At 54.5% G+C, this 26,657-nt stretch overlaps 1 protein-coding gene across 2 annotated transcripts; it reads right to left on the bottom strand.

The window, feature by feature from the left end:
- Nucleotides 1-5,190: 5,190 nt before the first annotated feature.
- fam3a (FAM3 metabolism regulating signaling molecule A) lies at nucleotides 5,191-25,651 on the bottom strand. 2 transcript variants are annotated; one of them, XM_088909199.1, is made up of 10 exons: nucleotides 25,344-25,651; nucleotides 21,533-21,598; nucleotides 19,425-19,535; nucleotides 17,807-17,830; nucleotides 13,303-13,426; nucleotides 13,145-13,203; nucleotides 10,364-10,414; nucleotides 9,824-9,908; nucleotides 9,388-9,514; nucleotides 5,191-7,324 (listed from the first exon to the last, which is right to left on the bottom strand). In XM_088909199.1, the coding sequence occupies exons 2-10, from the start codon at nucleotides 21,543-21,545 to the stop codon at nucleotides 7,226-7,228; spliced, it is 693 nt and encodes a 230-aa protein (XP_088765325.1). In that variant the 5' UTR covers nucleotides 21,546-21,598; nucleotides 25,344-25,651; the 3' UTR covers nucleotides 5,191-7,225. The 2 variants fall into 2 exon arrangements, with proteins under 2 accessions (XP_088765325.1, XP_088765324.1); XM_088909198.1 differs by lacking the exon at nucleotides 25,344-25,651 and adding an exon at nucleotides 23,547-23,629.
- Between the last annotated feature and the right edge of the window lie 1,006 nt (nucleotides 25,652-26,657).

Here is a 26,657-nt window from a genome sequence, read left to right as displayed (position 1 = left end):
AGGCCCGTCACCGTGATTTCCGTGCCAGCGCGGCGATACGAACGAGGACCGGGTGAGGGGCAGCGTCACCGCGAGATGGGCGGTAAATGAACAAGTGACGTGTTAATTCCACGCTGAGATCGGAGAAAGAAGAGAGAGAGAGAGACAGTCTTGATTATCCCCGAGGGGGCAATGTGTTTCACAGCAGCCCAGTCCAGAGGGAGCTCCAGGTGTGATGGACACCAGTGAGAGAGTGAGGCACAGACTGGCAGAACAGGACACTGGGTACAGCAGACCAGTCCAGAGGGAGCTCCAGGTGTGATGGACACCAGTGAGAGAGTGAGGCACAGACTGGCAGAACAGGACACTGGGCACAGCAGCCCAGTTCAGAGGGAGCTCCAGGTGTGGTGGACTCCAGTGAGTCAGTGTGGCACAGACTGGCAGAACAGGACACTGGGCACAGCAGACCAGTCCAGAGGGAGCTCCAGGTGTGGTGGACACCAGTGAGTCAGTGTGGCACAGACTGGCAGAACAGGACACTGGGCACAGCAGACCAGTCCAGAGGGAGCTCCAGGTGTGGTGGACACCAGTGAGTCAGTGTGGCACAGACTGGCAGAACAGGACACTGGGCACAGCAGACCAGTCCAGAGGGAGCTCCAGGTGTGGTGGACTCCAGTGAGTCAGTGTGGCACAGACTGGCAGAACAGGACAGTGGGGACAGCAGACCAGTCCAGAGGGAGCTCCAGGTGTGGTGGACACCAGTGAGTCAGTGTGGCACAGACTGGCAGAACAGGACACTGGGCACAGCAGACCAGTCCAGAGGGAGCTCCAGGTGTGGTGGACACCAGTGAGTCAGTGTGGCACAGACTGGCAGAACAGGACACTGGGCACAGCAGACCAGTCCAGAGGGAGCTCCAGGTGTGATGGACTCCAGTGAGTCAGTGTGGCACAGACTGGCAGAACAGGACACTGGGTACAGCAGACCAGTCCAGAGGGAGCTCCAGGTGTGATGGACACCAGTGAGAGAGTGAGGCACAGACTGGCAGAACAGGACACTGGGTACAGCAGACCAGTCCAGAGGGAGCTCCAGGTGTGATGGACACCAGTGAGAGAGTGAGGCACAGACTGGCAGAACAGGACACTGGGTACAGCAGACCAGTCCAGAGGGAGCTCCAGGTGTGATGGACACCAGTGAGAGAGTGAGGCACAGACTGGCAGAACAGGACACTGGGTACAGCAGACCAGTCCAGAGGGAGCTCCAGGTGTGGTGGACTCCAGTGAGTCAGTGTGGCACAGACTGGCAGAACAGGACACTGGGCACAGCAGACCAGTCCAGAGGGAGCTCCAGGTGTGGTGGACTCCAGTGAGTCAGTGTGGCACAGACTGGCAGAACAGGACACTGGGCACAGCAGCCCAGTTCAGAGGGAGCTCCAGGTGTGGTGGACACCAGTGAGTCAGTGTGGCACAGACTGGCAGAACAGGACAGTGGGCACAGCAGACCAGTCCAGAGGGAGCTCCAGGTGTGATGGACACCAGTGAGAGAGTGAGGCACAGACTGGCAGAACAGGACAGTGGGGACAGCAGCCCAGTCCAGAGGGAGCTCCAGGTGTGGTGGACAGGCAGCAGTTGCTGGTGGCTACAGATCTCTGCCTGTAGGGACTGATGGTGTCCTTAGTGCTGGGTGCTGCAGTGGTCAGGGACTGTGGGCTCATCCTGCCCTGTCCGCTCTGCTGCAGGACCACACTCATCCTCGCGCCGCTCGAGCAGCAGCAGCTGTCCCGGCGGGTGACAGTGTGCTCTCAGGGCACATACCCAGCAAATACATGCAGAACGCAGGGCCTGACACAGACGCTCCAGCAGAAGGCAGGGTTCCAAGACCAGGATTCTGTAGGATCTACAGGACCGCTGTGGGGAAAACTGGACAGCCCCACTGCTGTCAGCTGCTCTCCACTCTCCTGAGGAGCCTTGGCGCTGTTCGAAAAAAGCAGCACATGACGCACAGAGGCGCCGGGCACACAGCATCCCAAAGAACAAATGTGCTGAAGTCGTTAATCTAAAAATCCCCGCGCCTGTGCTGCTCTGCACCTGCCCATGGTGTCCCGGGACTCACATGCAGCTCTCCGTCTCCAACACCAGGGGGCGGTGTGCACGCAGGCTGCGGTGCTGTATCTCAGTCACATGCAGCTCTCCGTCCCCAACACCAGGGGGCGGTGTTGCACGCCGGCTGCGGTGCTGTATCTCAGTCACATGCAGCTCTCCGTCCCCAACACCAGGGGGCGGTGTTGCACGCCGGCTGCGGTGCTGTATCTCAGTCACATGCAGCTCTCCGTCCCCAACACCAGGGGGCGGTGTTGCACGCCGGCTGCGGTGCTGTATCTCAGTCACATGCAGCTCTCCGTCCCCAACACCAGGGGGCGGTGTGCACGCAGGCTGCGGTGCTGTATCTCAGTCACATGCAGCTCTCCGTCCCCAACACCAGGGGGCGGTGTTGCACGCCGGCTGCGGTGCTGTATCTCAGTCACATGCAGCTCTCCGTCCCCAACACCAGGGGGCGGTGTTGCACGCCGGCTGCGGTGCTGTATCTCAGTCACATGCAGCTCTCCGTCCCCAACACCAGGGGGCAGTGTGCACGCCGGCTGCGGTGCTGTATCTCAGTCACATGCAGCTCTCCGTCCCCAACACCAGGGGGCGGTGTTGCACGCCGGCTGCGGTGCTGTATCTCAGTCACATGCAGCTCTCCGTCCCCAACACCAGGGGGCAGTGTGCACGCCGGCTGCGGTGCTGTATCTCAGTCACATGCAGCTCTCCGTCCCCAACACCAGGGGGCAGTGTGCACGCAGGCTGCGGTGCTGTATCTCAGTCACATGCAGCTCTCCGTCCCCAACACCAGGGGGCAGTGTGCACGCCGGCTGCGGTGCTGTATCTCAGTCACATGCAGCTCTCCGTCCCCAACACCAGGGGGCGGTGTTGCACGCCGGCTGCGGTGCTGTATCTCAGTCACATGCAGCTCTCCGTCCCCAACACCAGGGGGCAGTGTGCACGCCGGCTGCGGTGCTGTATCTCAGTCACATGCAGCTCTCCGTCCCCAACACCAGGGGGCAGTGTGCACGCAGGCTGCGGTGCTGTATCTCAGTCACATGCAGCTCTCCGTCCCCAACACCAGGGGGCAGTGTGCACGCCGGCTGCGGTGCTGTATCTCAGTCACATGCAGCTCTCCGTCCCCAACACCAGGGGGCGGTGTTGCACGCCGGCTGCGGTGCTGTATCTCAGTCACATGCAGCTCTCCGTCCCCAACACCAGGGGGCAGTGTGCACGCCGGCTGCGGTGCTGTATCTCAGTCACATGCAGACCCCAAGTTAGAGCACAACACGAAATCCTGCTTCCGTGAAAATGACTACTCGGAACACACTACGGTTTTAAAAAAAACAGTTTTATTCAGAATAACTGTATGTGGAAGAGCAAAACATTTCCAGCTGGACTTACATGTAAACGGAATGACTTTCAGACGGGGGTAGTGTGGAAACTGTGCAAATTCACGACTCTCCGTCATTTTTAGAAGCTGGTTATAATCCGACGGCAGGGTGCCAATTTTGGGTATGAAGGTCCTGGACTAATACGCAAGGCATTCAAACCTCCAGACTTTCCAGCTTTTACAGCTCTGTAAGTACTGGGCTCTGTGAATACTCTGGGGTATCGCGGTGTGGAGGGATTCAGGAAACACGCCAACGCGTCTGGAGAAACAACTGTACCGCTACGGGCTCATGGGAGACCACCAGCAGAACTCCCAGAATGCCCTGCGCCTTGGCCTGCAGCGTCTGCGTAGGGCCCTTCAGTTGTGTGCACTCGCAGTGGTAGCCAGAGAGAGGAAGAGACACAACACCAGGCTTGATAACATTCCCGGACACGGCAACATCCGCACGTCCAGAAACTCCCTACTAAGCACTCCATGGCAAATAAGACGCATCTGACAGTCACTAACGCCAAGAGCAGGTATCCCATCAGCCCGAGCCCAGGCCCACTGAGCAGGCGTAGTGTCGGCTGCAGCACACCCCCAGTATCCCATCACCCTCCTGTCAGACCCCTCAGAGAGAGAGAGAGAGAGAGAGAGAGAGAGAGAGAGAGAGAGAGAGAGAGAGAGAGAGAGAGGTCGCCGGGCAGGCGATGAGGTCGGGCCGGAAGAGAGGACAGGGGGTCAGTTGCGCAGGTTGCGGTGCCGTTCAAGGCTGTGCTGCCCCAGTGCGCCTCGGTACGCGGCGGTACTGTGGCGGGGAGGGCGGTGGCCGGGGGTTCTGACATTTTGGCCTCCGTGTGTGACAGCGGGTGTGGAAATAGGCACCGAAGCCCTTTGAGGACTCCTTTTTGTAGTGCGAGGGGGCGGGGGGGCGACGTCTTAAGTGGATTGAGAACAGGAAGATGGCATCGCCCGAGTTCAATGACTGCCCTGGTTTCTCCAAGTCACGCCAAGAGCTCGAAGGAGCAAACCCTCAGCCCCAGAGACGAGGCGGGCGGGCGAAGGGGACATCCACCCGGAGGGAGGAACAGAAGAGAGCCCTTCCTCCACGTTATTCAGAGCTGCAGGCTGGGGGAGCAGCTGTCTAAGACGAGCGCGGTTTAACGAGCACGTCACCTGCAGGATTGACGGGCAGTGCCCACCATTAACTTTCAAGATCGGGCTTTGTCGAGCTCAAGAACACATTCCGTGAAAGCTCAGGAACTGGTATCGCACCAGCTCCTGACCGCCTTCGCTCCCGCGCACAAACACACACAGAACGGCCTTTCTGCTTCATCGCCGGTGAGACCTGTGCCAGTCTGTGCCTCCAGCTCACAGTACAACATGAGGTGGATCACACTGCGAGGCAGACAGGACTCGGACTGCCCTCCAGCAGCACTGTAACCCAGGGGTCCCCGAACCTGGTCCAGCAGCGCCCCAGTTCAGCCAGGGTGCTGCCCATGTTAGTGCAACAGAAACAAACGGCTTCATTTCGAGACAGAACAAAGCCGGGGTCTCCCAGCTGAGCTCTTTTCCACACCTACGGTACCATCTCCGTGCTTCCGATTCAGTCAAAGACAAACGGAATCACTGACACAAACAAGTATTACACTCTGACCATCACAAAACTCCCCAGTCATGAGATCAAGAAAACCCCAAAGGCAATTTCTGGAAAGTCACTTAGGATCCAGCGCACTGTGATTCTACCGCACTCGAGACCGTTTTGAGCTAAAAAAAAATCTTTTACTGTCTAAAAGCTACAAGCAGCACAGTTTATTAGATGTGATGAACTATAATATCACAACTGTCCTGTTTCTCCTGCCGACCTTCATTTGAGCAGACGGACTGCAATAACAATAAATAATGGCATTCTTCCGACGCTTCCTCAGGAGCACCTCAACAGAGACCTGGGGTCTCGCCAAACTCAGAGAGGCTCAGTCACAGACAGGGGGGCAACACTAGCAGGGGGGCTCAGTCACAGACAGGGGGCAACACTAGCAGTGGGGCTCAGTCACAGACAGGGGGGCAACACTAGCAGTGGGGCTCAGTCACAGACAGGGGGGCTCAGGCACAGACAGGGGGCTCAGGCACAGACAGGGGGCGACACTCACAGGGAGGCTCAGTCACAGACAGGGGGGCTCAGGCACAGACAGGAGGCGACACTCACAGGGAGGCTCAGTCACAGACAGGGGGGCTCAGGCACAGACAGGGGGCTCAGGCACAGACAGGAGGCGACACTCACAGGGAGGCTCAGTCACAGACAGGGGGGCTCAGGCACAGACAGGGGGGCTCAGGCACAGACAGGGGGCTCAGGCACAGAGAGGAGGCGACACTCACAGGGAGGCTCAGTCACAGACAGGGGGGCTCAGGCACAGACAGGAGGCGACACTCACAGGGAGGCTCAGTCACAGACAGGGGGCTCAGGCACAGAGAGGAGGCGACACTCACAGGGAGGCTCAGTCACAGACAGGGGGCTCAGGCACAGAGAGGAGGCGACACTCACAGGGAGGCTCAGTCACAGACAGGGGGCTCAGGCACAGAGAGGAGGCGACACTCACAGGGAGGCTCAGTCACAGACAGGGGGGCTCAGGCACAGACAGGAGGCGACACTCACAGGGAGGCTCAGTCACAGACAAGGGGTGATACCGGCAGGGGGGCTCAGTCACAGACGGGGCGACACACGAGAGACACTGTACCACCTGAGCTTCTCTTTAAGAGTTACTGCAGCAAAGTTTTGCGTAGTGAAAAAAAACACCCCAGAAGGGGGCAGTGTACCCAACTCATCGCCTCAACCCAGGAGACACGACCAGCGAGAGGTCCATCTAAAAACGATCCCTTAGTCCCAGAGCCGAAAACATCAGTTTTCCCCACAGTCCTGATATCTCTGAATATTTCTCCTCTGCAAGAACACCGTGACTGCCCGAGCCCGGTGAGCAGCTGAGCCGTGAGTGTCCGAAGCTGCTGGCCCGGAGACGGAGATCCACGCTGGTCCGGAGGTCAGTCCCCCTCTCCTGCCTCGGCCCGTCTCGGCAACCTGTGGCCCCCCGCAGGGTCTTCCATCTTCCACGGCCTTTTCGTTAGGGGCCGCGAACACCCCGGCGCCCGCAGACGCCCCCCTGCCCGCGGTCTCCCCCCAGGACGAGCAGTGGGCAGGGAGAGGAGAGCTGGCGCTGCCTGGGGGGGCTCTGCTTCAGGTCAAGGCCACCCGAGCAGACTGTGACAGCGCCCCCCGGAGGAACCCGGTCGCAGTGCGGTCTGCACGCACTGCACCACCCCAGACAGGGTGAAAGACACCGCAGACACACACTGCAGGCAGGTTCCGGCGGTGAGCTCAGTCCTGGGGCCGAGGCCCGGAAACGAGGATTTAGACATCCAGGACACCCCCCCCCCCACCACCGCTGTGAACCGCCACCTCCAGCATTCTGATCATTAAAGTGTGAATGTGGATTTTAAAAAGGAAACTCCAGTTTGTACTGGTGTCGCAGTACTCCTCTCGATCGCGCGTGTGTGTGTGTGTGTGTGTGTGAAACACGACAGCTGGGCCTCCCTGCTGGCGCTCAGGGTCAGAACCGCCAAACAGGCCGCCTGCTCCCTGTCGGCGTGTCCGGCAGTCCCCCTGTCCACCGCCGGGCAGCGGTCCGGTGACCAGTCCCAGCCCGGTCTGGAGTCAGTCAGTAACATCGCCGGGATGGTCGGCACGGCTGCTAGTGCTGTCCAGAGGTCAGGGCCGGGGTCGAGGGTCGGGGGTCGGGGGCTCTAGTGGTCCTCAGTGGGGCGCTGAGGTATGCAGCCCTCCATCTCCAGCGCCTCGGGCCAGCCCTCGTACTTGTTGCTGTTCTTGTTGTTCTTCATGCGCTGGGGGCCAGAGAGAACGCCGGGTGAGTGAGCAGGTCAGAGGGCGACACAGCACACCTCGCCCCACTGCCGCCCAGCTACTGGGCAGTCAAAGCCACTGGGAGAACGGCCAGGCCACAGGGCTGCCGGGCGTGTCTGTGAAATATCATGGGCTGTGGTTCTCTGCACGTGCATTAGCTCTCCGCCTGTGTGTGTGCGTGTGTGACTGTGTGTGCCTGTGTGTGTGTGTGCTGTAGCTCTCCGCCTGTGTGCGTGTGTGTGCTGTAGCTCTCCGCCTGTGTGTGTGTGCTGTAGCTCTCCGCCTGTGTGTGCGCGTGTGTGTGCTGTAGCTCTCCGCCTGTGTGTGCGCGTGTGTGTGCTGTAGCTCTCCGCCTGTGTGCGTGTGTGCTGTAACTCTCCGCCTGTGTGTGTGTGTGCTGTAACTCTCCGCCTGTGTGCGTGTGTGCTGTAACTCTCCGCCTGTGTGCGTGTGTGTGTGCTGTAGCTCTCTGCCTGTGTGCGTGTGTGTGTGTGCTGTAACTCTCCGCCTGTGTGCGTGTGTGTGTGTGCTGTAACTCTCCGCCTGTGTGAGTGTGTGTGTGCTGTAGCTCTCCGCCTGTGTGCGTGTGTGTGTGCTGTAGCTCTCCGCCTGTGCGTGTGTGACTGTGTGTGCCTGTGTGTGTGTGTGTTGTAGCTATCCGCCTGTGTGCGTGTGTGTGTGTGCTGTAGCTCTCCGCCTGTGTGTGTGCTGTAGCTATCCGCCTGTGTGTGCGCGTGTGTGTGCTGTAGCTCTCCGCCTGTGTGTGCGCGTGTGTGTGCTGTAGCTCTCCGCCTGTGCGTGTGACTGTGTGTGCCTGTGTGTGTGTGTGTTGTAGCTATCCGCCTGTGTGCGTGTGTGTGTGTGCTGTAGCTCTCCGCCTGTGTGTGCGCGTGTGTGTGCTGTAGCTCTCCGCCTGTGTGTGCGAGTGTGTGTGCTGTAGCTCTCCGCCTGTGTGTGCGCGTGTGTGCTGTAGCTCTCTGCCTGTGTGTGTTGTGTGTGTGTGCTGTAGCTCTCCGCCTGTGTGTGCGCGTGTGTGCTGTAGCTCTCCGCCTGTGTGTGCGCGTGTGTGTGCTGTAGCTCTCCGCCTGTGTGTGCGCGTGTGTGTGCTGTAGCTCTCCGCCTGTGTGCGTGTGTGTGTGTGCTGTAACTCTCCGCCTGTGTGTGCGTGTGTGTGTGCTGTAGCTCTCTGCCTGTGTGCGTGTGTGTGTGTGCTGTAACTCTCCGCCTGTGTGCGTGTGTGTGTGTGCTGTAACTCTCCGCCTGTGTGCGTGTGTGTGCTGTAGCTCTCCGCCTGTGTGCGTGTGTGTGTGCTGTAGCTCTCCGCCTGTGCGTGTGTGACTGTGTGTGCCTGTGTGTGTGTGTGTTGTAGCTATCCGCCTGTGTGCGTGTGTGTGTGTGCTGTAGCTCTCCGCCTGTGTGTGTGCTGTAGCTCTCCGCCTGTGTGTGCGCGTGTGTGTGCTGTAGCTCTCTGCCTGTGTGTGTTGTGTGTGTGTGCTGTAGCTCTCCGCCTGTGTGTGCGCGTGTGTGTGCTGTAGCTCTCCGCCTGTGTGTGCGCGTGTGTGTGCTGTAGCTCTCCGCCTGTGTGCGTGTGTGTGTGCTGTAACTCTCCGCCTGTGTGTGTGTGTGCTGTAACTCTCCGCCTGTGTGCGTGTGTGTGTGCTGTAGCTCTCTGCCTGTGTGCGTGTGTGTGTGTGCTGTAACTCTCCGCCTGTGTGCGTGTGTGTGTGTGCTGTAGCTCTCCGCCTGTGTGCGTGTGTGTGTGCTGTAGCTCTCCGCCTGTGTGCGTGTGTGTGCTGTAGCTCTCCACCTGTGTGTGTGTGCTGTAGCTCTCTGCCTGTGTGTGTGTGCTGTAGCTCTCTGCCTGTGTGCGTGTGTGTGTGTGCTGTAGCTCTCCGCCTGTGTGTGTGCTGTAGCTCTCCGCCTGTGTGTGTGCTGTAGCTCTCCGCCTGTGTGCGTGCTGTAGCTCTCCGCCTGTGTGCGTGTGTGTGTGTGCTGTAGCTCTCTGCCTGTGTGTGCACATGCTCTGCTCCGTACGAATGCCCACCTGTTCAAAGGGACTCTTGTTCTCGATGCCCTTGGCCCCCACAAACACCCAGCTGTCCCGGAACCCCACCTCCTTCACCACACTGCTGCCCAGCTCCTCGAAGATCTTCCGCGCCTCACCGTTCATCCTGAGAGAGGGAGACACGAGGCCAGGGGGGAGAGAGGGAGACAGGTGAAGAGCGATGTGAGTGAGGGAGAGAGGTTGCCAGGGGCGCAGGCAGAGGGAGAGGTCACTCAGCAGGGCTGCTGTAGGCGAGGCGAGGGGTGGGAGCTGACAGGGATGGAGGAGATGGAGAGTGTGAAGCAGGCAGAGCTTGGGTGAAAGGATCTTAGCTGTTAGTTCTTTAGCTCACTACCACACAGGCTAGGATGCCTGCTTGAAACTTTTCTTATGTTCCTATTTGTGTAACAAAGACCGTGACAGGGAGAGCTCTCACTTAGTAGCCGGATCGTCATAAGACGCCACAAACACCAATGTCCCTTCATGCAGTGGCCTCAGGAACTTCAGCAGATCATTGACATCTAGGAGACAGAGGGAGAGAGGGGTTAATACACATGCTGCACTGATACAGAGGGGTTAATACACACACTGCTGTACACGCACACTGCACTGAGGCAGAGGGGTTAATACACACACACTGCTGTACACACACACTGCACTGAGACAGAGGGGTTAATACACACACTGCTGTACACGCACACTGCACTGAGGCAGAGGGGTTAATACACACACTGCTGTACACACACACTGCACTGAGACAGAGGGGTTAATACACACACTGCTGTACACACACACTGTACTGAGACAGAGGGGTTAATACACACACTGCACTGAGTGCCTTGAGAAAAAGCAGTGGCAGAAAATGTAAACAGGAAAAAGAAGACAAGCAGCAAAATCATTTGATTCAATAATATTAATGGCATTTAAATACTCCAAAGCAAACTTCACTGGCGGACCCTACTGCCAATCTTCTCACCTCCAGCCCACATGTCAAAAGCTTTTGCATCCAGCAACTCCCCGGTCACACCTAATAAAGAAGAGAGGTAGTTGGGTTACACTGCAAACAGACGCACCCCAAGACTGCATCAACACCTTGCATAAAGACACACCATACACTGCACCCCCACTGCACACAGACACACCACCAGACTCCAACCCCACTCTGCACACAGACACACCTCCAGACTGCAACCCTCCACTGCACACAGACAAACCCCCACTCTGCACACAGACACACCTCCAGACTGCAACCCTCCACTGCACACAGACACACCTCCAGACTGCAACCCCCCACTGCACACAGACACACCTCCAGACTCCAACCCCACTCTGCACACAGACACACCTCCAGACTGCAACCCCCCACTGCACACAGACACACCTCCAGACTGCAACCCCCCACTGCACACAGACACACCTCCAGACTCCAACCCCCCACTGCACACAGACAAACCCCCACTCTGCACACAGACACACCTCCAGACTGCAACCCCCCACTGCACACAGACAAACCCCCACTGCACACAGACACACCTCCAGACTGCAACCCCCCACTGCACACAGACAAACCCCCACTCTGCACACAGACACACCTCCAGACTGCAACCCCATACTGCACACAGACACACCTCCAGACTCCAACCCCACTCTGCACAGACACACCTCCAGACTGCAACCCCACTCTGCACACAGACACACCTCCAGACTGCAACCCCACTCTGCACACAGACACACCTCCAGACTGCAACCCCACTCTGCACACAGACACACCTCCAGACTGCAACCCCATACTGCACACAGACACACCTCCAGACTGCAACCCCACTCTGCACACAGACACACCTCCAGACTGCACACAGACACACCTCCAGACTGCAACCCCCCACTGCACACAGACACACCCCCACTCTGCACACAGACACACCATACACTGCACCCCCACTGCACACAGACACACCTCCAGACTGCAACCCCCCACTGCACACAGACACACCTCCAGACTCCAACCCCCCACTGCACACAGACACACCTCCAGACTGCAACCCCCCACTGCACACAGACACACCTCCAGACTCCAACCCCACTCTGCACACAGACACACCTCCAGACTGCAACCCCCCACTGCACACAGACACACCTCCAGACTGCAACCCCCCACTGCACACAGACACACTTCCAGACTCCAACCCCCCACTGCACACAGACAAACCCCCACTCTGCACACAGACACACCTCCAGACTGCAACCCCCCACTGCACACAGACAAACCCCCACTGCACACAGACACACCTCCAGACTGCAACCCCCCACTGCACACAGACAAACCCCCACTCTGCACACAGACACACCTCCAGACTGCAACCCCATACTGCACACAGACACACCTCCAGACTCCAACCCCACTCTGCACAGACACACCTCCAGACTGCAACCCCACTCTGCACACAGACACACCTCCAGACTGCAACCCCACTCTGCACACAGACACACCTCCAGACTGCAACCCCATACTGCACACAGACACACCTCCAGACTGCAACCCCATACTGCACACAGACACACCTCCAGACTGCAACCCCACTCTGCACACAGACACACCTCCAGACTGCACACAGACACACCTCCAGACTGCAACCCCCCACTGCACACAGACACACCCCCACTCTGCACACAGACACACCATACACTGCACCCCCACTGCACACAGACACACCTCCAGACTGCAACCCCCCACTGCACACAGACACACCTCCAGACTCCAACCCCCCACTGCACACAGACACACCTCCAGACTGCAACCCCCCACTGCACACAGACACACCTCCAGACTGCAACCCCATACTGCACACAGACACACCAACACACTGCACACAGACACACCTCCAGACTGCAACCCCCCACTGCACACAGACACACCTCCAGACTGCAACCCCCCACTGCACACAGACAAACCCCCACTCTACACACAGACACACCTCCAGACTGCAACCCTCCACTGCACACAGACAAACCCCCACTCTGCACACAGACACACCTCCAGACTGCAACCCCACTCTGCACACAGACACACCCCCACTCTGCACACAGACACACCTCCAGACTCCAACCCCCCACTGCACACAGACACACCCCCACTCTGTACACAGACACACCTCCAGACTGCAACCCTCCACTGCACACAGACACACCTCCAGACTGCAACCCCCCACTGCACACAGACACACCTCCAGACTGCAACCCCACTCTGCACACAGACACACCTCCAGACTGCAACCCCCCACTGCACACAGACACACCCCCCCCACTGGACACAGACACACCTCCAGACTCCAACCCTCCACTGCACACAGACACACCTCCAGACTCCAACCCCCCACTGCACACAGACACACCCCCACTCTGCACACAGACACACCTCCAGACTGCAACCCCCCACTGCACACAGACACACCTCCAGACTGCAACCCCCCACTGCACACAGACACACCTCCAGACTGCAACCCCACTCTGCACACAGACACACCTCCAGACTGCAACCCCCCACTGCACACAGACACACCTCCAGACTGCAACCCCACTCTGCACACAGACAAACCCCCACTCTGCACACAGACACACCTCCAGACTGCACACAGACACACCTCCAGACTGCACACAGACTGACTGACACCCCCCCGGACCGCAGACACTGCACACTGTCTCCCAGGAAGCACGGTAGCACACACTCTCTATTCCGACACGGGCATTCAGTCCTTACCATTGACCAGCGCGATGTTCAACCCCCTGCCGACATTGTTCTTCACGCTGCTGACGAGACTGGTGGAGAGAGAAAGACGGGTTCATGACACACACTGGTTCCACACCAGGTCCGAGAAGAGACAGACGAGATAGAGAAAGAAAAACCCAAAGGCTCACATTTTGTCCTCCAGACAGATTTTGGGCCCGATGACATTCGCCGCCCCACTGACAATTCGGAAGGCAAAATGTCGATCAGGACAGGGTGAGGGCAGACCACACTTATACCTGCGTGGCCTGGGCTCTGAGAATAGAGACAGAGGTTAATACACACACTGCACTGAGACAGAGGGGTTAATACACACGCTGCTGTACACACACACTGCACTGAGACAGAGGGGTTAATACACACACTACTGTACACACACACTGCACTGAGACAGAGGGGTTAATACACACACTGCTGTACACACACACTGCACTGAGACAGAGGGGTTAACACACACACTGCTGTACACACACACTGCACTGAGACAGAGGGGTTAACACACACACTGCACTGAGACAGAGGGGTTAATACACACACTGCTGTACACACACACTGCACTGAGACAGAGGGGTTAATACACACACTGCTGTACACACACTGCACTGAGACAGAGGGGTTAATACACACACTGCTGTACACACACACTGCACTGAGACAGAGGGGTTAATACACACACTGCTGTACACACACACTGCACTGAGACAAGAGGGGTTAATACACACACTGCTGTAAGCACACACTGCACTGAGACAGAGGGGTTAATACACACACTGCTGTACACACACACTGCACTGAGACAGAGGGGTTAATACACACACTGCACTGAGACAGAGGGGTTAATACACACACTGCACTGAGACACACTGCACTGAGACAGAGCGGTTAATACACACACTGCAGTGAGACAGAGGGGTTAATACACACACTGCACTGAGACAGAGGGGTTAATACACACACTGCACTGAGACAGAGGGGTTAACACACACACTGCTGTACACACACACTGCACTGAGACAGAGGGGTTAACACACACACTGCTGTACACACACACTGCACTGAGACAGAGGGGTTAACACACACACTGCACTGAGACAGAGGGGTTAACACACACACTGCACTGAGACAGAGGGGTTAATACACACACTGCTGTACACACACACTGCACTGAGACAGAGGGGTTAATACACACACTGCACTGAGACAGAGGGGTAAATACACACCGCTGTACACACACACTGCACTGAGACAGAGGGGTTAATACACACACTGCTGTACGCACACACTGCACTGAGACAGAGGGGTTAATACACACACTGCTGTACACACACACTGCACTGAGACAGAGGGGTTAATACACACACTGCTGTACACACACACTGCACTGAGACAGAGGGGTTAACACACACACTGCTGTACACACACACTGCACTGAGACAGAGGGGTTAACACACACACTGCACTGAGACAGAGGGGTTAATACACACACTGCTGTACACACACACTGCACTGAGACAGAGGGGTTAATACACACACTGCACTGAGACAGAGGGGTTAATACACACACTGCTGTACACACACTGCACTGAGACAGAGGGGTTAATACACACACTGCTGTACACACACACTGCACTGAGACAGAGGGGTTAATACACACACTGCTGTACACACACACTGCACTGAGACAAGAGGGGTTAATACACACTGCTGTAAGCACACACTGCACTGAGACAGAGGGGTTAATACACACTGCTGTACACACACACTGCACTGAGACAGAGGGGTTAATACACACTGCACTGAGACAGAGGGGTTAATACACACACTGCACTGAGACACACACTGCACTGAGACAGAGCGGTTAATACACACACTGCAGTGAGACAGAGGGGTTAATACACACACTGCACTGAGACAGAGGGGTTAATACACACACTGCACTGAGACAGAGGGGTTAACACACACACTGCTGTACACACACACTGCACTGAGACAGAGGGGTTAACACACACACTGCTGTACACACACACTGCACTGAGACAGAGGGGTTAACACACACTGCACTGAGACAGAGGGGTTAATACACACACTGCTGTACACACACACTGCACTGAGACAGAGGGGTTAATACACACACTGCTGTACACACACGCTGCACTGAGACAGAGGGGTTAATACACACACTGCACTGAGACAGAGGGGTTAATACACACACTGCTGTACACACACACTGCACTGAGACAGAGGGGTTAATACACACACTGCTGTATACACACACTGCACTGAGACAGAGGGGTTAATACACACACTGCTGTACACACACTGCACTGAGACAGAGGGGTTAATACACACACTGCTGTAAGCACACACTGCACTGAGACAGAGGGGTTAATACACACACTGCTGTACACACACACTGCACTGAGACAGAGGGGTTAATACACACACTGCTGTACACACACACTGCACTGAGACAGAGGGGTTAATACACACACTGCACTGAGACACACACTGCACTGAGACAGAGCGGTTAATACACACACTGCACTGAGACAGAGGGGTTAATACACACACTGAACTGAGACAGAGGGGTTAATACACACACTGCACTGAGACAGAGGGGTTAATACACACACTGCTGTATACACACACTGCACTGAGACAGAGGGGTTAATACACACACTGCTGTACACACACGCTGCACTGAGACAGAGGGGTTAATACACACACTGCTGTACACACACGCTGCACTGAGACAGAGGGGTTAATACACACACTGCTGTACACACACACTGCACTGAGACAGAGGGGTTAACACACACACTGCTGTACACACACACTGCACTGAGACAGAGGGGTTAACACACACACTGCACTGAGACAGAGGGGTTAATACACACACTGCTGTACACACACACTGCACTGAGACAGAGGGGTTAATAGACACACTGCACTGAGACAGAGGGGTTAATACACACACTGCTGTACACACACTGCACTGAGACAGAGGGGTTAATACACACACTGCTGTACACACACACTGCACTGAGACAGAGGGGTTAATACACACACTGCTGTACACACACACTGCACTGAGACAAGAGGGGTTAATACACACACTGCTGTAAGCACACACTGCACTGAGACAGAGGGGTTAATACACACACTGCTGTACACACACACTGCACTGAGACAGAGGGGTTAATACACACACTGCTGTACACACACACTGCACTGAGACAAGAGGGGTTAATACACACACTGCTGTAAGCACACACTGCACTGAGACAGAGGGGTTAATACACACACTGCTGTAAGCACACACTGCACTGAGACAGAGGGGTTAATACACACACTGCTGTACACACACACTGCACTGAGACAGAGGGGTTAATACACACACTGCTGTACACACACACTGCACTGAGACAGAGGGGTTAATACACACACTGCACTGAGACAGAGGGGTTAACACACACACTGCACTGAGACAGAGGGGTTAACACACACACTGCTGTACACACACACTGCACTGAGACAGAGGGGTTAATACACACACTGCACTGAGACAGAGGGGTTAATACACACACTGCTGTACACACACTGCACTGAGACAGAGGGGTTAATACACACACTGCTGTACACACACACTGCACTGAGACAGAGGGGTTAATACACACACTGCTGTACACACACACTGCACTGAGACAGAGGGGTTAATAGACACATTGCACTGAGACAGAGGGGTTAATACACACACTGCTGTACACACACACTGCACTGAGCGAGACCACCCCTGGCAAACTGGTCCTGTGCAACTGTGTGGAGGGCAGTGTGAGGGGGCAAGAGAGACGCTAAGAGCTCATGCGAAATGTGACCGAAACCTGGGTGAGTTCTCATTACAATCGACAGTCACAGCTACACAGCGGAGGAGAGTCGAACCCAAGTCCTGCGTGCTGTCAGGACCAGAGGGTCTCTCTCATGCAGGTCCTGGAGGAGTTCTGCAGAGCCAGTAATGAAATCAGTTACACGGATGTGCAGAAATCTGCCTCTGGCCTGGGGGGTCATTACTCCTGGCCTGGCTTGAGTGCACTGTAGCCTCAGTTTAAGCCCTGAACCAGGCCTCTGCTGTCTATATTTCTAAAGTCATGACAACACGATTAAGGAAACTGCCTCTGGAGGTCTGTGACACACAGGAGTACTCAAAGGTTAAAACGGACACCTGCTGCATGCGATTGTGTCAGAAATAACTGGTGGACGTGACACCTCAGGAGTAACTGAAAGGCAGGGATAACGTTATCGGGAATAGCCACTGGGCCATAAGTGGAATGGTCACTCCTAAATACCTATTTATGGTAATAAAATTGGGTGCCCATGCCTGGACTCTGACTATAAAACCCTCTGTAACGCTGCTCGGATGCAGGACACTGTGGGGGATCCACTGGGGGTGTTTTTTCTTCCAGTGTTCCCTGGAAACGGCCGTTTCTGTCACAAATCAAACTCGTCTCAAACCTTCACAGGACTGCGCTGTGACTCCGTGCATCCCTACATGCGAGATGTGAGATGTGACAAGCCCCACACCTCTCTGGGAGCCCCCCTGGACCGGACCACCATTACAGATGGGAGTGCGACTCTTACCTGGAGTGATCACCTCGCTGGGAGCTGGGCCACAGGGGAGGAGGGAGGGTCAAAGAGAGAGAAGGAGAGAGAGAATGCAAAATTAAAGCCAGCCAGGACAACCACAGTCATGAAGAACCAGCCCCCTGACCAAGCTACAGACAGGCCAGAATGATCCAGTTCCAGAAACCACTCACATGCACCCTCAGTATCCGAGAGACCCCTTAAAGGACAAACCGGGACTCCCAGGCCAGAATAACTTGATCTATCGCGGGTTTTACCAGCTATAGGGCCCTGACACCAACTGCACTGCAAGGCTATATAACTGGACACTGGACCGGAGTCAACAAACACTGACTACCCTGGCAGGTGGTGTGGTGTAATACTGTAGCCCATGGGTCAGGAAACCCAATAAGAGCATCTCCTTGTCTTCCCTGACACTGAAACAGCAGTGATCCCCTTGCGTCTGTATGTATCAGTAACACGCAAGGCACACAACAATGTACTGTCCAGACCCGACTAACGCACAGACTGGGATCACAGTTATTTTTTTTTTACTGATCTTCCTCGTGGTGAGAAGGTATGGCCAACCCCTGACCACATGACCATGTGACCACGAGAGGTGGAGAGGCAGTGCTCTGGCTACCAATACAAGCCGACTGACCAGGGACTCACACCTCCTCCTCACCAGCCTCTACCACACACAATTCCCTGGAGCCCCCAGCACAAACCCCCCTCAGTCCCAGCTGAGGACAAGCAGCAGAGAGCACAGCTACGATCCGTCCCGTCCCAAACGATCCCCTCTGATTTCCCTCATCACACCATGCAGAAAGCGCCATCAAGAATTTCCTGCTTCCGGGGGGGGTTCTCAAGGGCTGCCATTCACAAAACGGCACCCCCTGCAGCCCTGCGGGCACGTCGGCCAGAGATGCACCTCTCCTAAATTAAGGCAAAAGCATTTAAACAGAAAAAGAAACTGCAGATTCCCAAAATCGGAAACACTCTTCAAACCACCAAGGCACAGCAGACCTCCAGCGCAGAGTGTAGTGACGGGCGACGCAGGCAACCCACGATGCAAGGGTTAGTCTCAACTCTTACGTCAGGGGGGCTTGAAAAGCAGGGCACCGTCAGTGCAGGGTCAAGCTGAAAGAGGTTATAGTCGCCCACCACTGACAGGGAGACCCCCCCACACACACTCTGCACTGACCGGGGTAAGTCATGCCTGCCCCTGTTAGTGCAGACAAGCAGAGGGAGGGAGGGAGGGCAAGGCCGAGGGGCGAGAGCGGTTTGAACGCCCTCTCCGCCCGGCCAGCTTCGCCATGCTGGCACCGCACTCCGGACGGGGGGGGGGTGAAGGGCCAGGGCCATGCTGACCGCCACCATACGGATCGCCGAGGTGCATCCATACTGTGCCGAGAGCGAGGGAGGAGCGGGGGGGGAGGGAGTCCCGCTGCTGCTGGAATTCTGCGCTGGGCTCTCGGTCCCGGCCACAGCCCGACGCGGGCCCTGACGCGACGGGCCCCGCTGGATCAGGAACAGAATTGACAGGGGTGGTTAAGAGAGCTTGACCCGCGCTCCTGGGGGAGGGACAGGGAGCGAGAGAGAGAGGGAGAGAGATCCCAGCGGCTCCGATCCTCACCGCTCAGCAGCTGGCGCACCAGGATGATCCCCCTGTCCGCCCCGAAGATGGCGCTACCCAGGATCCAGGTCATACCCACGGTCAGTACAACCACCAGGGCGCGCAGAGGCCCTGCAGGGAGACAGGGAGACAGGGCATGGGCGAGGGGGTCAGGGGGGCCAAGAGACCAAGGAAGGGGAGGTTAGTATACTCTCACACTGCACTGAGACTGAGGAAGGGGGGTTAGTATACTCTCACACTGCACTGAGACTGAGGAAGGGGAGGTTAGTATACTCTCACACTGCACTGAGACTGAGGAAGGGGGGTTAGTATACTCTCACACTGCACTGAGACTGAGGAAGGGGGGTTAGTGTACTCGCACACTGCACTGAGACTGAGGAAGGGGGGTTAGTATACTCTCACACTGCACTGAGACTGAGGAAGGGCAGGTTAGTATACTCTCACACTGCACTGAGACTGAGGAAGGGGGGTTAGTATACTCTCACACTGCACTGAGACTGAGGAAGGGGAGGTTAGTATACTCTCACACTGCACTGAGACCGAGGAAGGGGAGGTTAGTATACTCTCACACTGCACTGAGACTGAGGAAGGGGGGTTAGTATACTCTCACACTGCACTGAGACTGAGGAAGGGGAGGTCAGTATACTCTCACACTGCACTGAGACTGAGGAAGGGGGTTAGTATACTCTCACACTGCACTGAGACTGAGGAAGTGGAGGTTAGTATACTCTCACACTGCACTGAGACTGAGGAAGTGGAGGTTAGTATACTCTCATGCTGCACTGAGACTGAGAAAGGGGTTAGTATACTCTCACACTGCACTGAAACTGAGGAAGGGGAGGTTAGTATATTCTCACACTGCACTGAGACTGAGAAAGGGGGGTTAGTATACTCTCACACTGCACTGAAACTGAGGAAGGGGTTAATATACTCTCACACTGTACTGAAACTGAGGAAGGGGGGTTAGTATACTCTCACACTGCACTGAAATTGAGGAAAGGGGGCTAGTATACTCTCACACTGCACTGAGACTGAGGAAAGGGGGTTAGTATACTCTCACACTGCACTGAGACTGAGGAAGGGGGGTTAGTGTACTCGCACACTGCACTGAGACTGAGGAAGGGGGGTTAGTGTACTCGCACACTGCACTGAGACTGAGGAAGGGGGGTTAGTATACTCTCACACTGCACTGAAACTGAGGAAGGGGTTAGTATACTCTCACACTGCACTGAAACTGAGGAAGGGGGGTTAGTATACTCTCACACTGCACTGAAACTGAGGAAAGGGGATTAGTATACTTGCACACTGCACTGAGACTGAGGAAGGGGGGTTAGTATACTCTCACACTGCACTGAGACTGAGGAAAGGGGGTTAGTATACTCTCACACTGCACTGAGACTGAGGAATGGGGGTTAGTATACTCTCACACTGCACTGAGACTGAGGAATGGGGGTTAGTATACTCTCACACTGCACTGAGACTGAGGAAGGGGAGGTTAGTATACTCTCACACTGCAGTGAGACTGAGGAAAGGGGGTTAGTATACACGCACACTGCACTGAGACTGAGGAAGGGGGGTTAGTATACTCTCACACTGCACTGAAACTGAGGAAGGGGTTAGTATACTCTCACACTGCACTGAAACTGAGGAAGGGGGGTTAGTATACTCTCACACTGCACTGAAACTGAGGAAAGGGGATTAGTATACTTGCACACTGCACTGAGACTGAGGAAGGGGGGTTAGTATACTCTCACACTGCACTGAGACTGAGGAAAGGGGGTTAGTATACTCTCACACTGCACTGAGACTGAGGAAAGGGGGTTAGTATACTCTCACACTGCACTGAGACTGAGGAAAGGGGATTAGTATACTTGCACACTGCACTGAGACTGAGGAAGGGGGGTTAGTATACTCTCACACTGCACTGAGACTGAGGAAGGGGAGGTTAGTATACTCTCACACTGCACTGAGACTGAGGAAAGGGAGCAGGACAGGAGTATGAGAGGCAGCTCAGCCGAGCTGCAGTGGCCTGCCTGGGGTGGGCAGGACACCAGGAATACCCAAAAGCTGCCCCCAGCCCCCAAGTGCTTCAGTGGCCCCACGCGTACCAGCCAGCCTCATCTTGGGTCCTCGGTGCACCGTGATGCGCTGGACTCCGGACAGGCAGACAGCTCCTACAGACGGACACACACAGGGGTCAGGCCGCAGGCCACCATGACAGCCTGGAGTCCTGTCCCTCACCGGCTTGTCCTTCTCACTGGACACAGCGCGGCCGGCCACCAAGAAGACCCTCAGAAGGACCTGTACGGCTCCTTTCACCGCCTCGTTAAAGGGCAACTGCACCACTATTTTCATCTCCGGGGGCTGGAAAGAATCAGCGTCAGTGAGTGTATTTCCAGACGGCAATAAAAGTGACACGTGCACAGTAACTTGAAAAACCTCCGATTTACATCACAGAAGAGCCAAAATGTCCAGGTGTGCGCAGCGCCATGTGCTGAGTTTCAGAACGAGGCCAGAAGATGTCCGGTGAGGTGAGGTGAGGTGGCCCTATTACACTGCAAACCAGCAGGCTTGCCAAAACAGCTCTTTTAATCCAGCAGAAATACTGCTGTCAATTTTGAGACTCTTTTGTCGACAAATGCTACCTACTTATTAACTCTGCCTACAGATCACGTTCGAACGTTTCTGCAGTGAAACGTCTGCTGCACAACCTGTTCTTAATCCCCATTGTCCAAATTCCCCCCCTGGCCTTTACCCATCATGGCCTCCTAATAACCCCCCTCTCTGAACTGGCTTCATCACTCTGTTCTCCTCCCCACTGAGAGCTGCTGTGTGGGGAGAGGACTGGCACACTATGGATGCTGTCGCATCATCCAGGTGGATGCTACACATTGGTGGTGGTGGAGGGGATCCCCATTACCTGTAAAGCGCTTTGAGTGGAGTGTCCAGAAAAGCGCTATATAAGTGTAAGCAATTATTAATTATTATTATTATTATTATTATTTCAGACACCTCACAAGTGCCGCACAACAGCGCATGCGCGAAACAAAGCGAAACGTAGTGCTGAACTGACCTCCTGACTCCCCTTAAGAAAAAACAAAACAACTAAATTAAAGGTTAGAAGTTGCCGTAAAATTCGGATCTATATAAACGAGTAATCAATTGAGTGAGTCTCAACTAGCAGCGGTTCATTTTTTTAACGATCAATGCCATTACCATTTAGATGAACATCGATACCTTAAGACTGACATAAAAAGAAGTGTAAATTGTGAACTAGATCGATTCCTAATTTTTAAACGCACACGTTCGTCATTTGAGCATCATGCTTCCAACTAAAGCCTCCGTGTTAGTTATGACAATAAAGCAATTCTGAATTTGAGTTCGCCATGAACTCGTGTGCTCAGACGTTTCATTTACAGAAACCTCAATTAACCCGTTAAACATCTGCAATCATTTTCTAAAAAGGATGATTCATACCGCATCTCCACAGACTTCTTTTTTTTTTTCCACCGGTCGGCACTTTCGGCCTTTACAGACCCGCATCACCGAGTTTTCCTGTCGACTCACTGCCTTCTCACACCCCCTCGAAACTCGGGCTGAGACTCAGGATCTAACCGCTAAGACAAACCAACCACCGTGGGGGACAACCACCCAACAGATTAACGATATTAAAAAGATAAAACCACAGGCGCAAACCCACACGCTGAATACTCAATACCAACCCCTTTTCAGCTCACTGAGGTGGGTTTTGGAGGATTACAGACTTTAAACTCCGGAACTACACGGGTCAGCCAGTTTCGGGTCTTGTCAAACGCATACCTGCAGGTATGGGGGCAAAACGCGAAATTCAGGTTTTAACCAAATGCCTGTCTGTGCTGGGGAATTCAGAGCCCTTACTTAAATCGAAGATGGACGACCGAGTCGTGACTGTTGAAGTCGCAATTCTAACCAGAATATTGCAACATTTTTACACGGTATGAAGTTCTGCATGTTATCAGCGTAGTCATTTAGAAAGCCCGTGTGCGATACTTAACATACACCTATCTAAATTCTTGAAGAATTTAATATCTGCTCATGTTTATACTTGAACTGATGTTATTGTGCAAATATTGTGGCGTTTACCTTTTATTTGTAGCCGCTCTGCGATCTTAAATCCACATCAGCTTTTCTTAAAGTAATGGCACCGAAAACCGAGGCGTGCGCCCTCGCCTGGCTACCTGTCGCTGAATTTCCCCGTCCTCGGCCACAGACGATTTATTGTACTGAAAACCTGGATGAAACTTCGACAGGAGCGCATACTCCGATTAACTTTTGTCTTGTCCGCAAAATTATGCTGCTCCGTTGGGCCCCTGAGCAAGACCCTTCACCCCAACTGCTCCAGGGGCGCCGTATAAATGGCTGACTCTGCGCTCTGACCCCCAGCTTCTCTCCCTGTCTGTGTGTCTCATGGAGAGCAAGCTGGGGTCTGTGAGGAGACAAATTCCTAATGCAAGAAATTGTATATGGCCAATAGAGTGATCTTATCCATCTTATCTTAACTTATAAAGCTAAACAGCGTGTCATGAACAGAGTATAACGTCGAAATCATTTTTAACTTCTAGCTATCTGAAAATGAATACGGACCCAATTTCATGAGCTAAAATAAAACGGGTAGTTAAAATACTTATTTCTATTTTATTTTTACCCTTTTACTAGTAGTAATGATTTAAATCAAACCATGGTTAAATCTGGTACAGATTTTTTATGATTCCTTCAATTGACTGTAATAGCTTAATGCTCACTGATCAACACACACTCCTCCTGTAACACTGTAGTACAGTAACACACTGATCAACACACACTCCTCCTGTAACACTGTAGTACAGTAAGACACCGATCAGCACACACTCCTCTCCTGTAACACTGTAGTAAAGTAACACACTGATCAGCACACACTCCTCCTGTAACACTGTAGTACAGTAACACACCGATCAGCACACACACCTCCTGTAACACTGTAGTACAGTAACACACTGATCAGCACACACTCCTCCTGTAACACTGTAGTACAGTAAGACACCGATCAGCACACACTCCTCTCCTGTAACACTGTAGTAAAGTAACACACCGATCAGCACACACTCCTCCTGTAACACTGTAGTACAGTAACACACCGATCAGCACACACACCTCCTGTAACACTGTAGTAAAGTAACACACCGATCAGCACACACACCTCCTGTAACACTGTAGTACAGTAACACACCGATCAGCACACACTCCTCCTGTAACACTGTAGTAAAGTAACACACCGATCAGCACACACTCCTCTCCTGTAACACTGTAGTACAGTAACACACTGATCAGCACACACACCTCCTGTAACACTGTAGTACAGTAACACACCGATCAGCACACACTCCTCCTGTAACACTGTAGTAAAGTAACACACCGATCAGCACACACTCCTCTCCTGTAACACTGTAGTACAGTAACACACTGATCAGCACACACACCTCCTGTAACACTGTAGTACAGTAACACACCGATCAGCACACACTCCTCCAGTAACACTGTAGTACAGTAACACACTGATCGGCACACACACACCTCCTGTAACACTGTAGTACAGTAACACACCGAACAGCACACACACCTCCTGTAACACTGTAGTACAGTAACACACCGAACAGCACACATTCCTCTCCTGCAACACAGTAGTACAGTAACACACCGAGCAGCACACATAACGGTGTGATCAACACGCACACGTGTTACACAACACATGCAACGCTGTACTGTGACAGTAGCTGAAGTAACACCGGGGTTCGGCCATTTCCGCCACAGTGGAAGCGGCACACAACACAAACCATCATCCTGGTAATCCAGCCCGAAACCGCGTCCCGTCTGCTACCGGCGCCTGCTAAACATTTCTCTCACCTTTTCGATCTCCTCTTTCCCCCGTCTTCGTTTAATTCCGCGATGATCTCTAAGCGAAAAATACTTCTTTAAAAAACCGATGACGGCGACAGCTGCGGCGGAATATTGTGACTGACGTTAAACGCACTCGGGAGTAACGTTTCCCGAGCGAAATCACTAGTTGTACTTAGTGCACCTGTCCAGCCGTTTCACCAAATAATAAAATCTTAAATCTTTACCGAATTCACACGGGGCGTGGTCGGTAAACCCTGGGCAACAGGAGAACTGTAACCAGGCAGCGGCCCCGACTGCTCAGGGCGTCCCTACCTGTGGCCCCCGGTGGGCGTGACGCGGCGTGACGTGCACCTCGCACCTGCCCAGGTGAGATCCGGGAGCTACGGGCGAGGCATGCTGGTTCTCTTCACCCCTCCCCTTCCTACCTGTCGCGTTGAACGTTGAGGCGAATGTGAAGAAAGTTAAGAAGGTGAAGTTTTCTTTGTCTTTTTCCTGCACGCCGAGGAGAGCCCAGTCGTGGTGCTTTGAATCGCGGCGTGAGATTTGCTTTCGCCCTGCAGCTACTAGAGAGCAGGTGAATATGATAATAATAATTGCTTACACTTTTCTGGACACTCCTCTCAAAGCGCTGTACAGATAATGGGGATCCCCTCCACCACCACCAGTGTGAGGCCCCACCTGGATAACACATGATACATATTGCCCCCTCAGGGATAAATTGTTGCCTTTCACATGAACATCCTTTTGCAATTTCAAATGGGTGTCCTTTCACAGACCAAAGAGTGGAGCAGAAGTGGCACTGGAGCTCAGTGCTTTAAACAGCCATATCACCCTGCAACTCCCAGCTGGCAGCCCACTGAAGCTCAGCCTGGCCAGTACCTGGAGGGGAGACTCCTGGGAAAAACTCAGGCTGCTGCTGGGAGAGGTGTTAGTGGGGCCAGCAGGGGGCGCTCACCCTGCGGTGTGTGTGGGTCCTAATGCCCCAGGATAGTGACAGGGACACTACTTAAATTACACCACACTATTTAAAACATTAAACCGAGGTCCTGACTTTCTGTGGTCATTAAAAATCCCAGGGTGTTTCTCAAAAGGAGTAGGAGTGGTGAAATTTCCCCCTGTCCTTTACCAATCATGGCCTCCTAATAACCCCCCTCTCTGAACTGGCCTCATCACTCTGCTCTCCTCCCCACTGAGAGCTGGTGTGTGGGGAGAGGACTGGAGCATCATCCAGGTGGGGCTGCACACTGGCGGGGGTGGAGGGGATCCCCAGTACCTGTACAGCGCTTTGAGTGGAGTGTCCAGAAAAGCGCTGTAGTAAGT

This window comes from Atractosteus spatula, chromosome 2 (assembly GCF_055471065.1).
Source record: "Atractosteus spatula isolate fAtrSpa1 chromosome 2, fAtrSpa1.hap1, whole genome shotgun sequence".
NCBI lineage: Eukaryota > Metazoa > Chordata > Actinopteri > Semionotiformes > Lepisosteidae > Atractosteus > Atractosteus spatula.
This window is presented reverse-complemented; position numbering and strand designations above follow the sequence as displayed.

Coding starts and splice junctions, on each gene's coding strand:
- fam3a (XM_088909199.1), bottom strand. Junction 13,204..13,302: donor ATCTGTCTGGAGGACAAAAT/GTGAGCCTTTGG, acceptor TCTCTCCACCAG/TCTCGTCAGCAGCGTGAAGA. Junction 9,909..10,363: donor TTTTGACATGTGGGCTGGAG/GTGAGAAGATTG, acceptor TCTGTCTCCTAG/ATGTCAATGATCTGCTGAAG.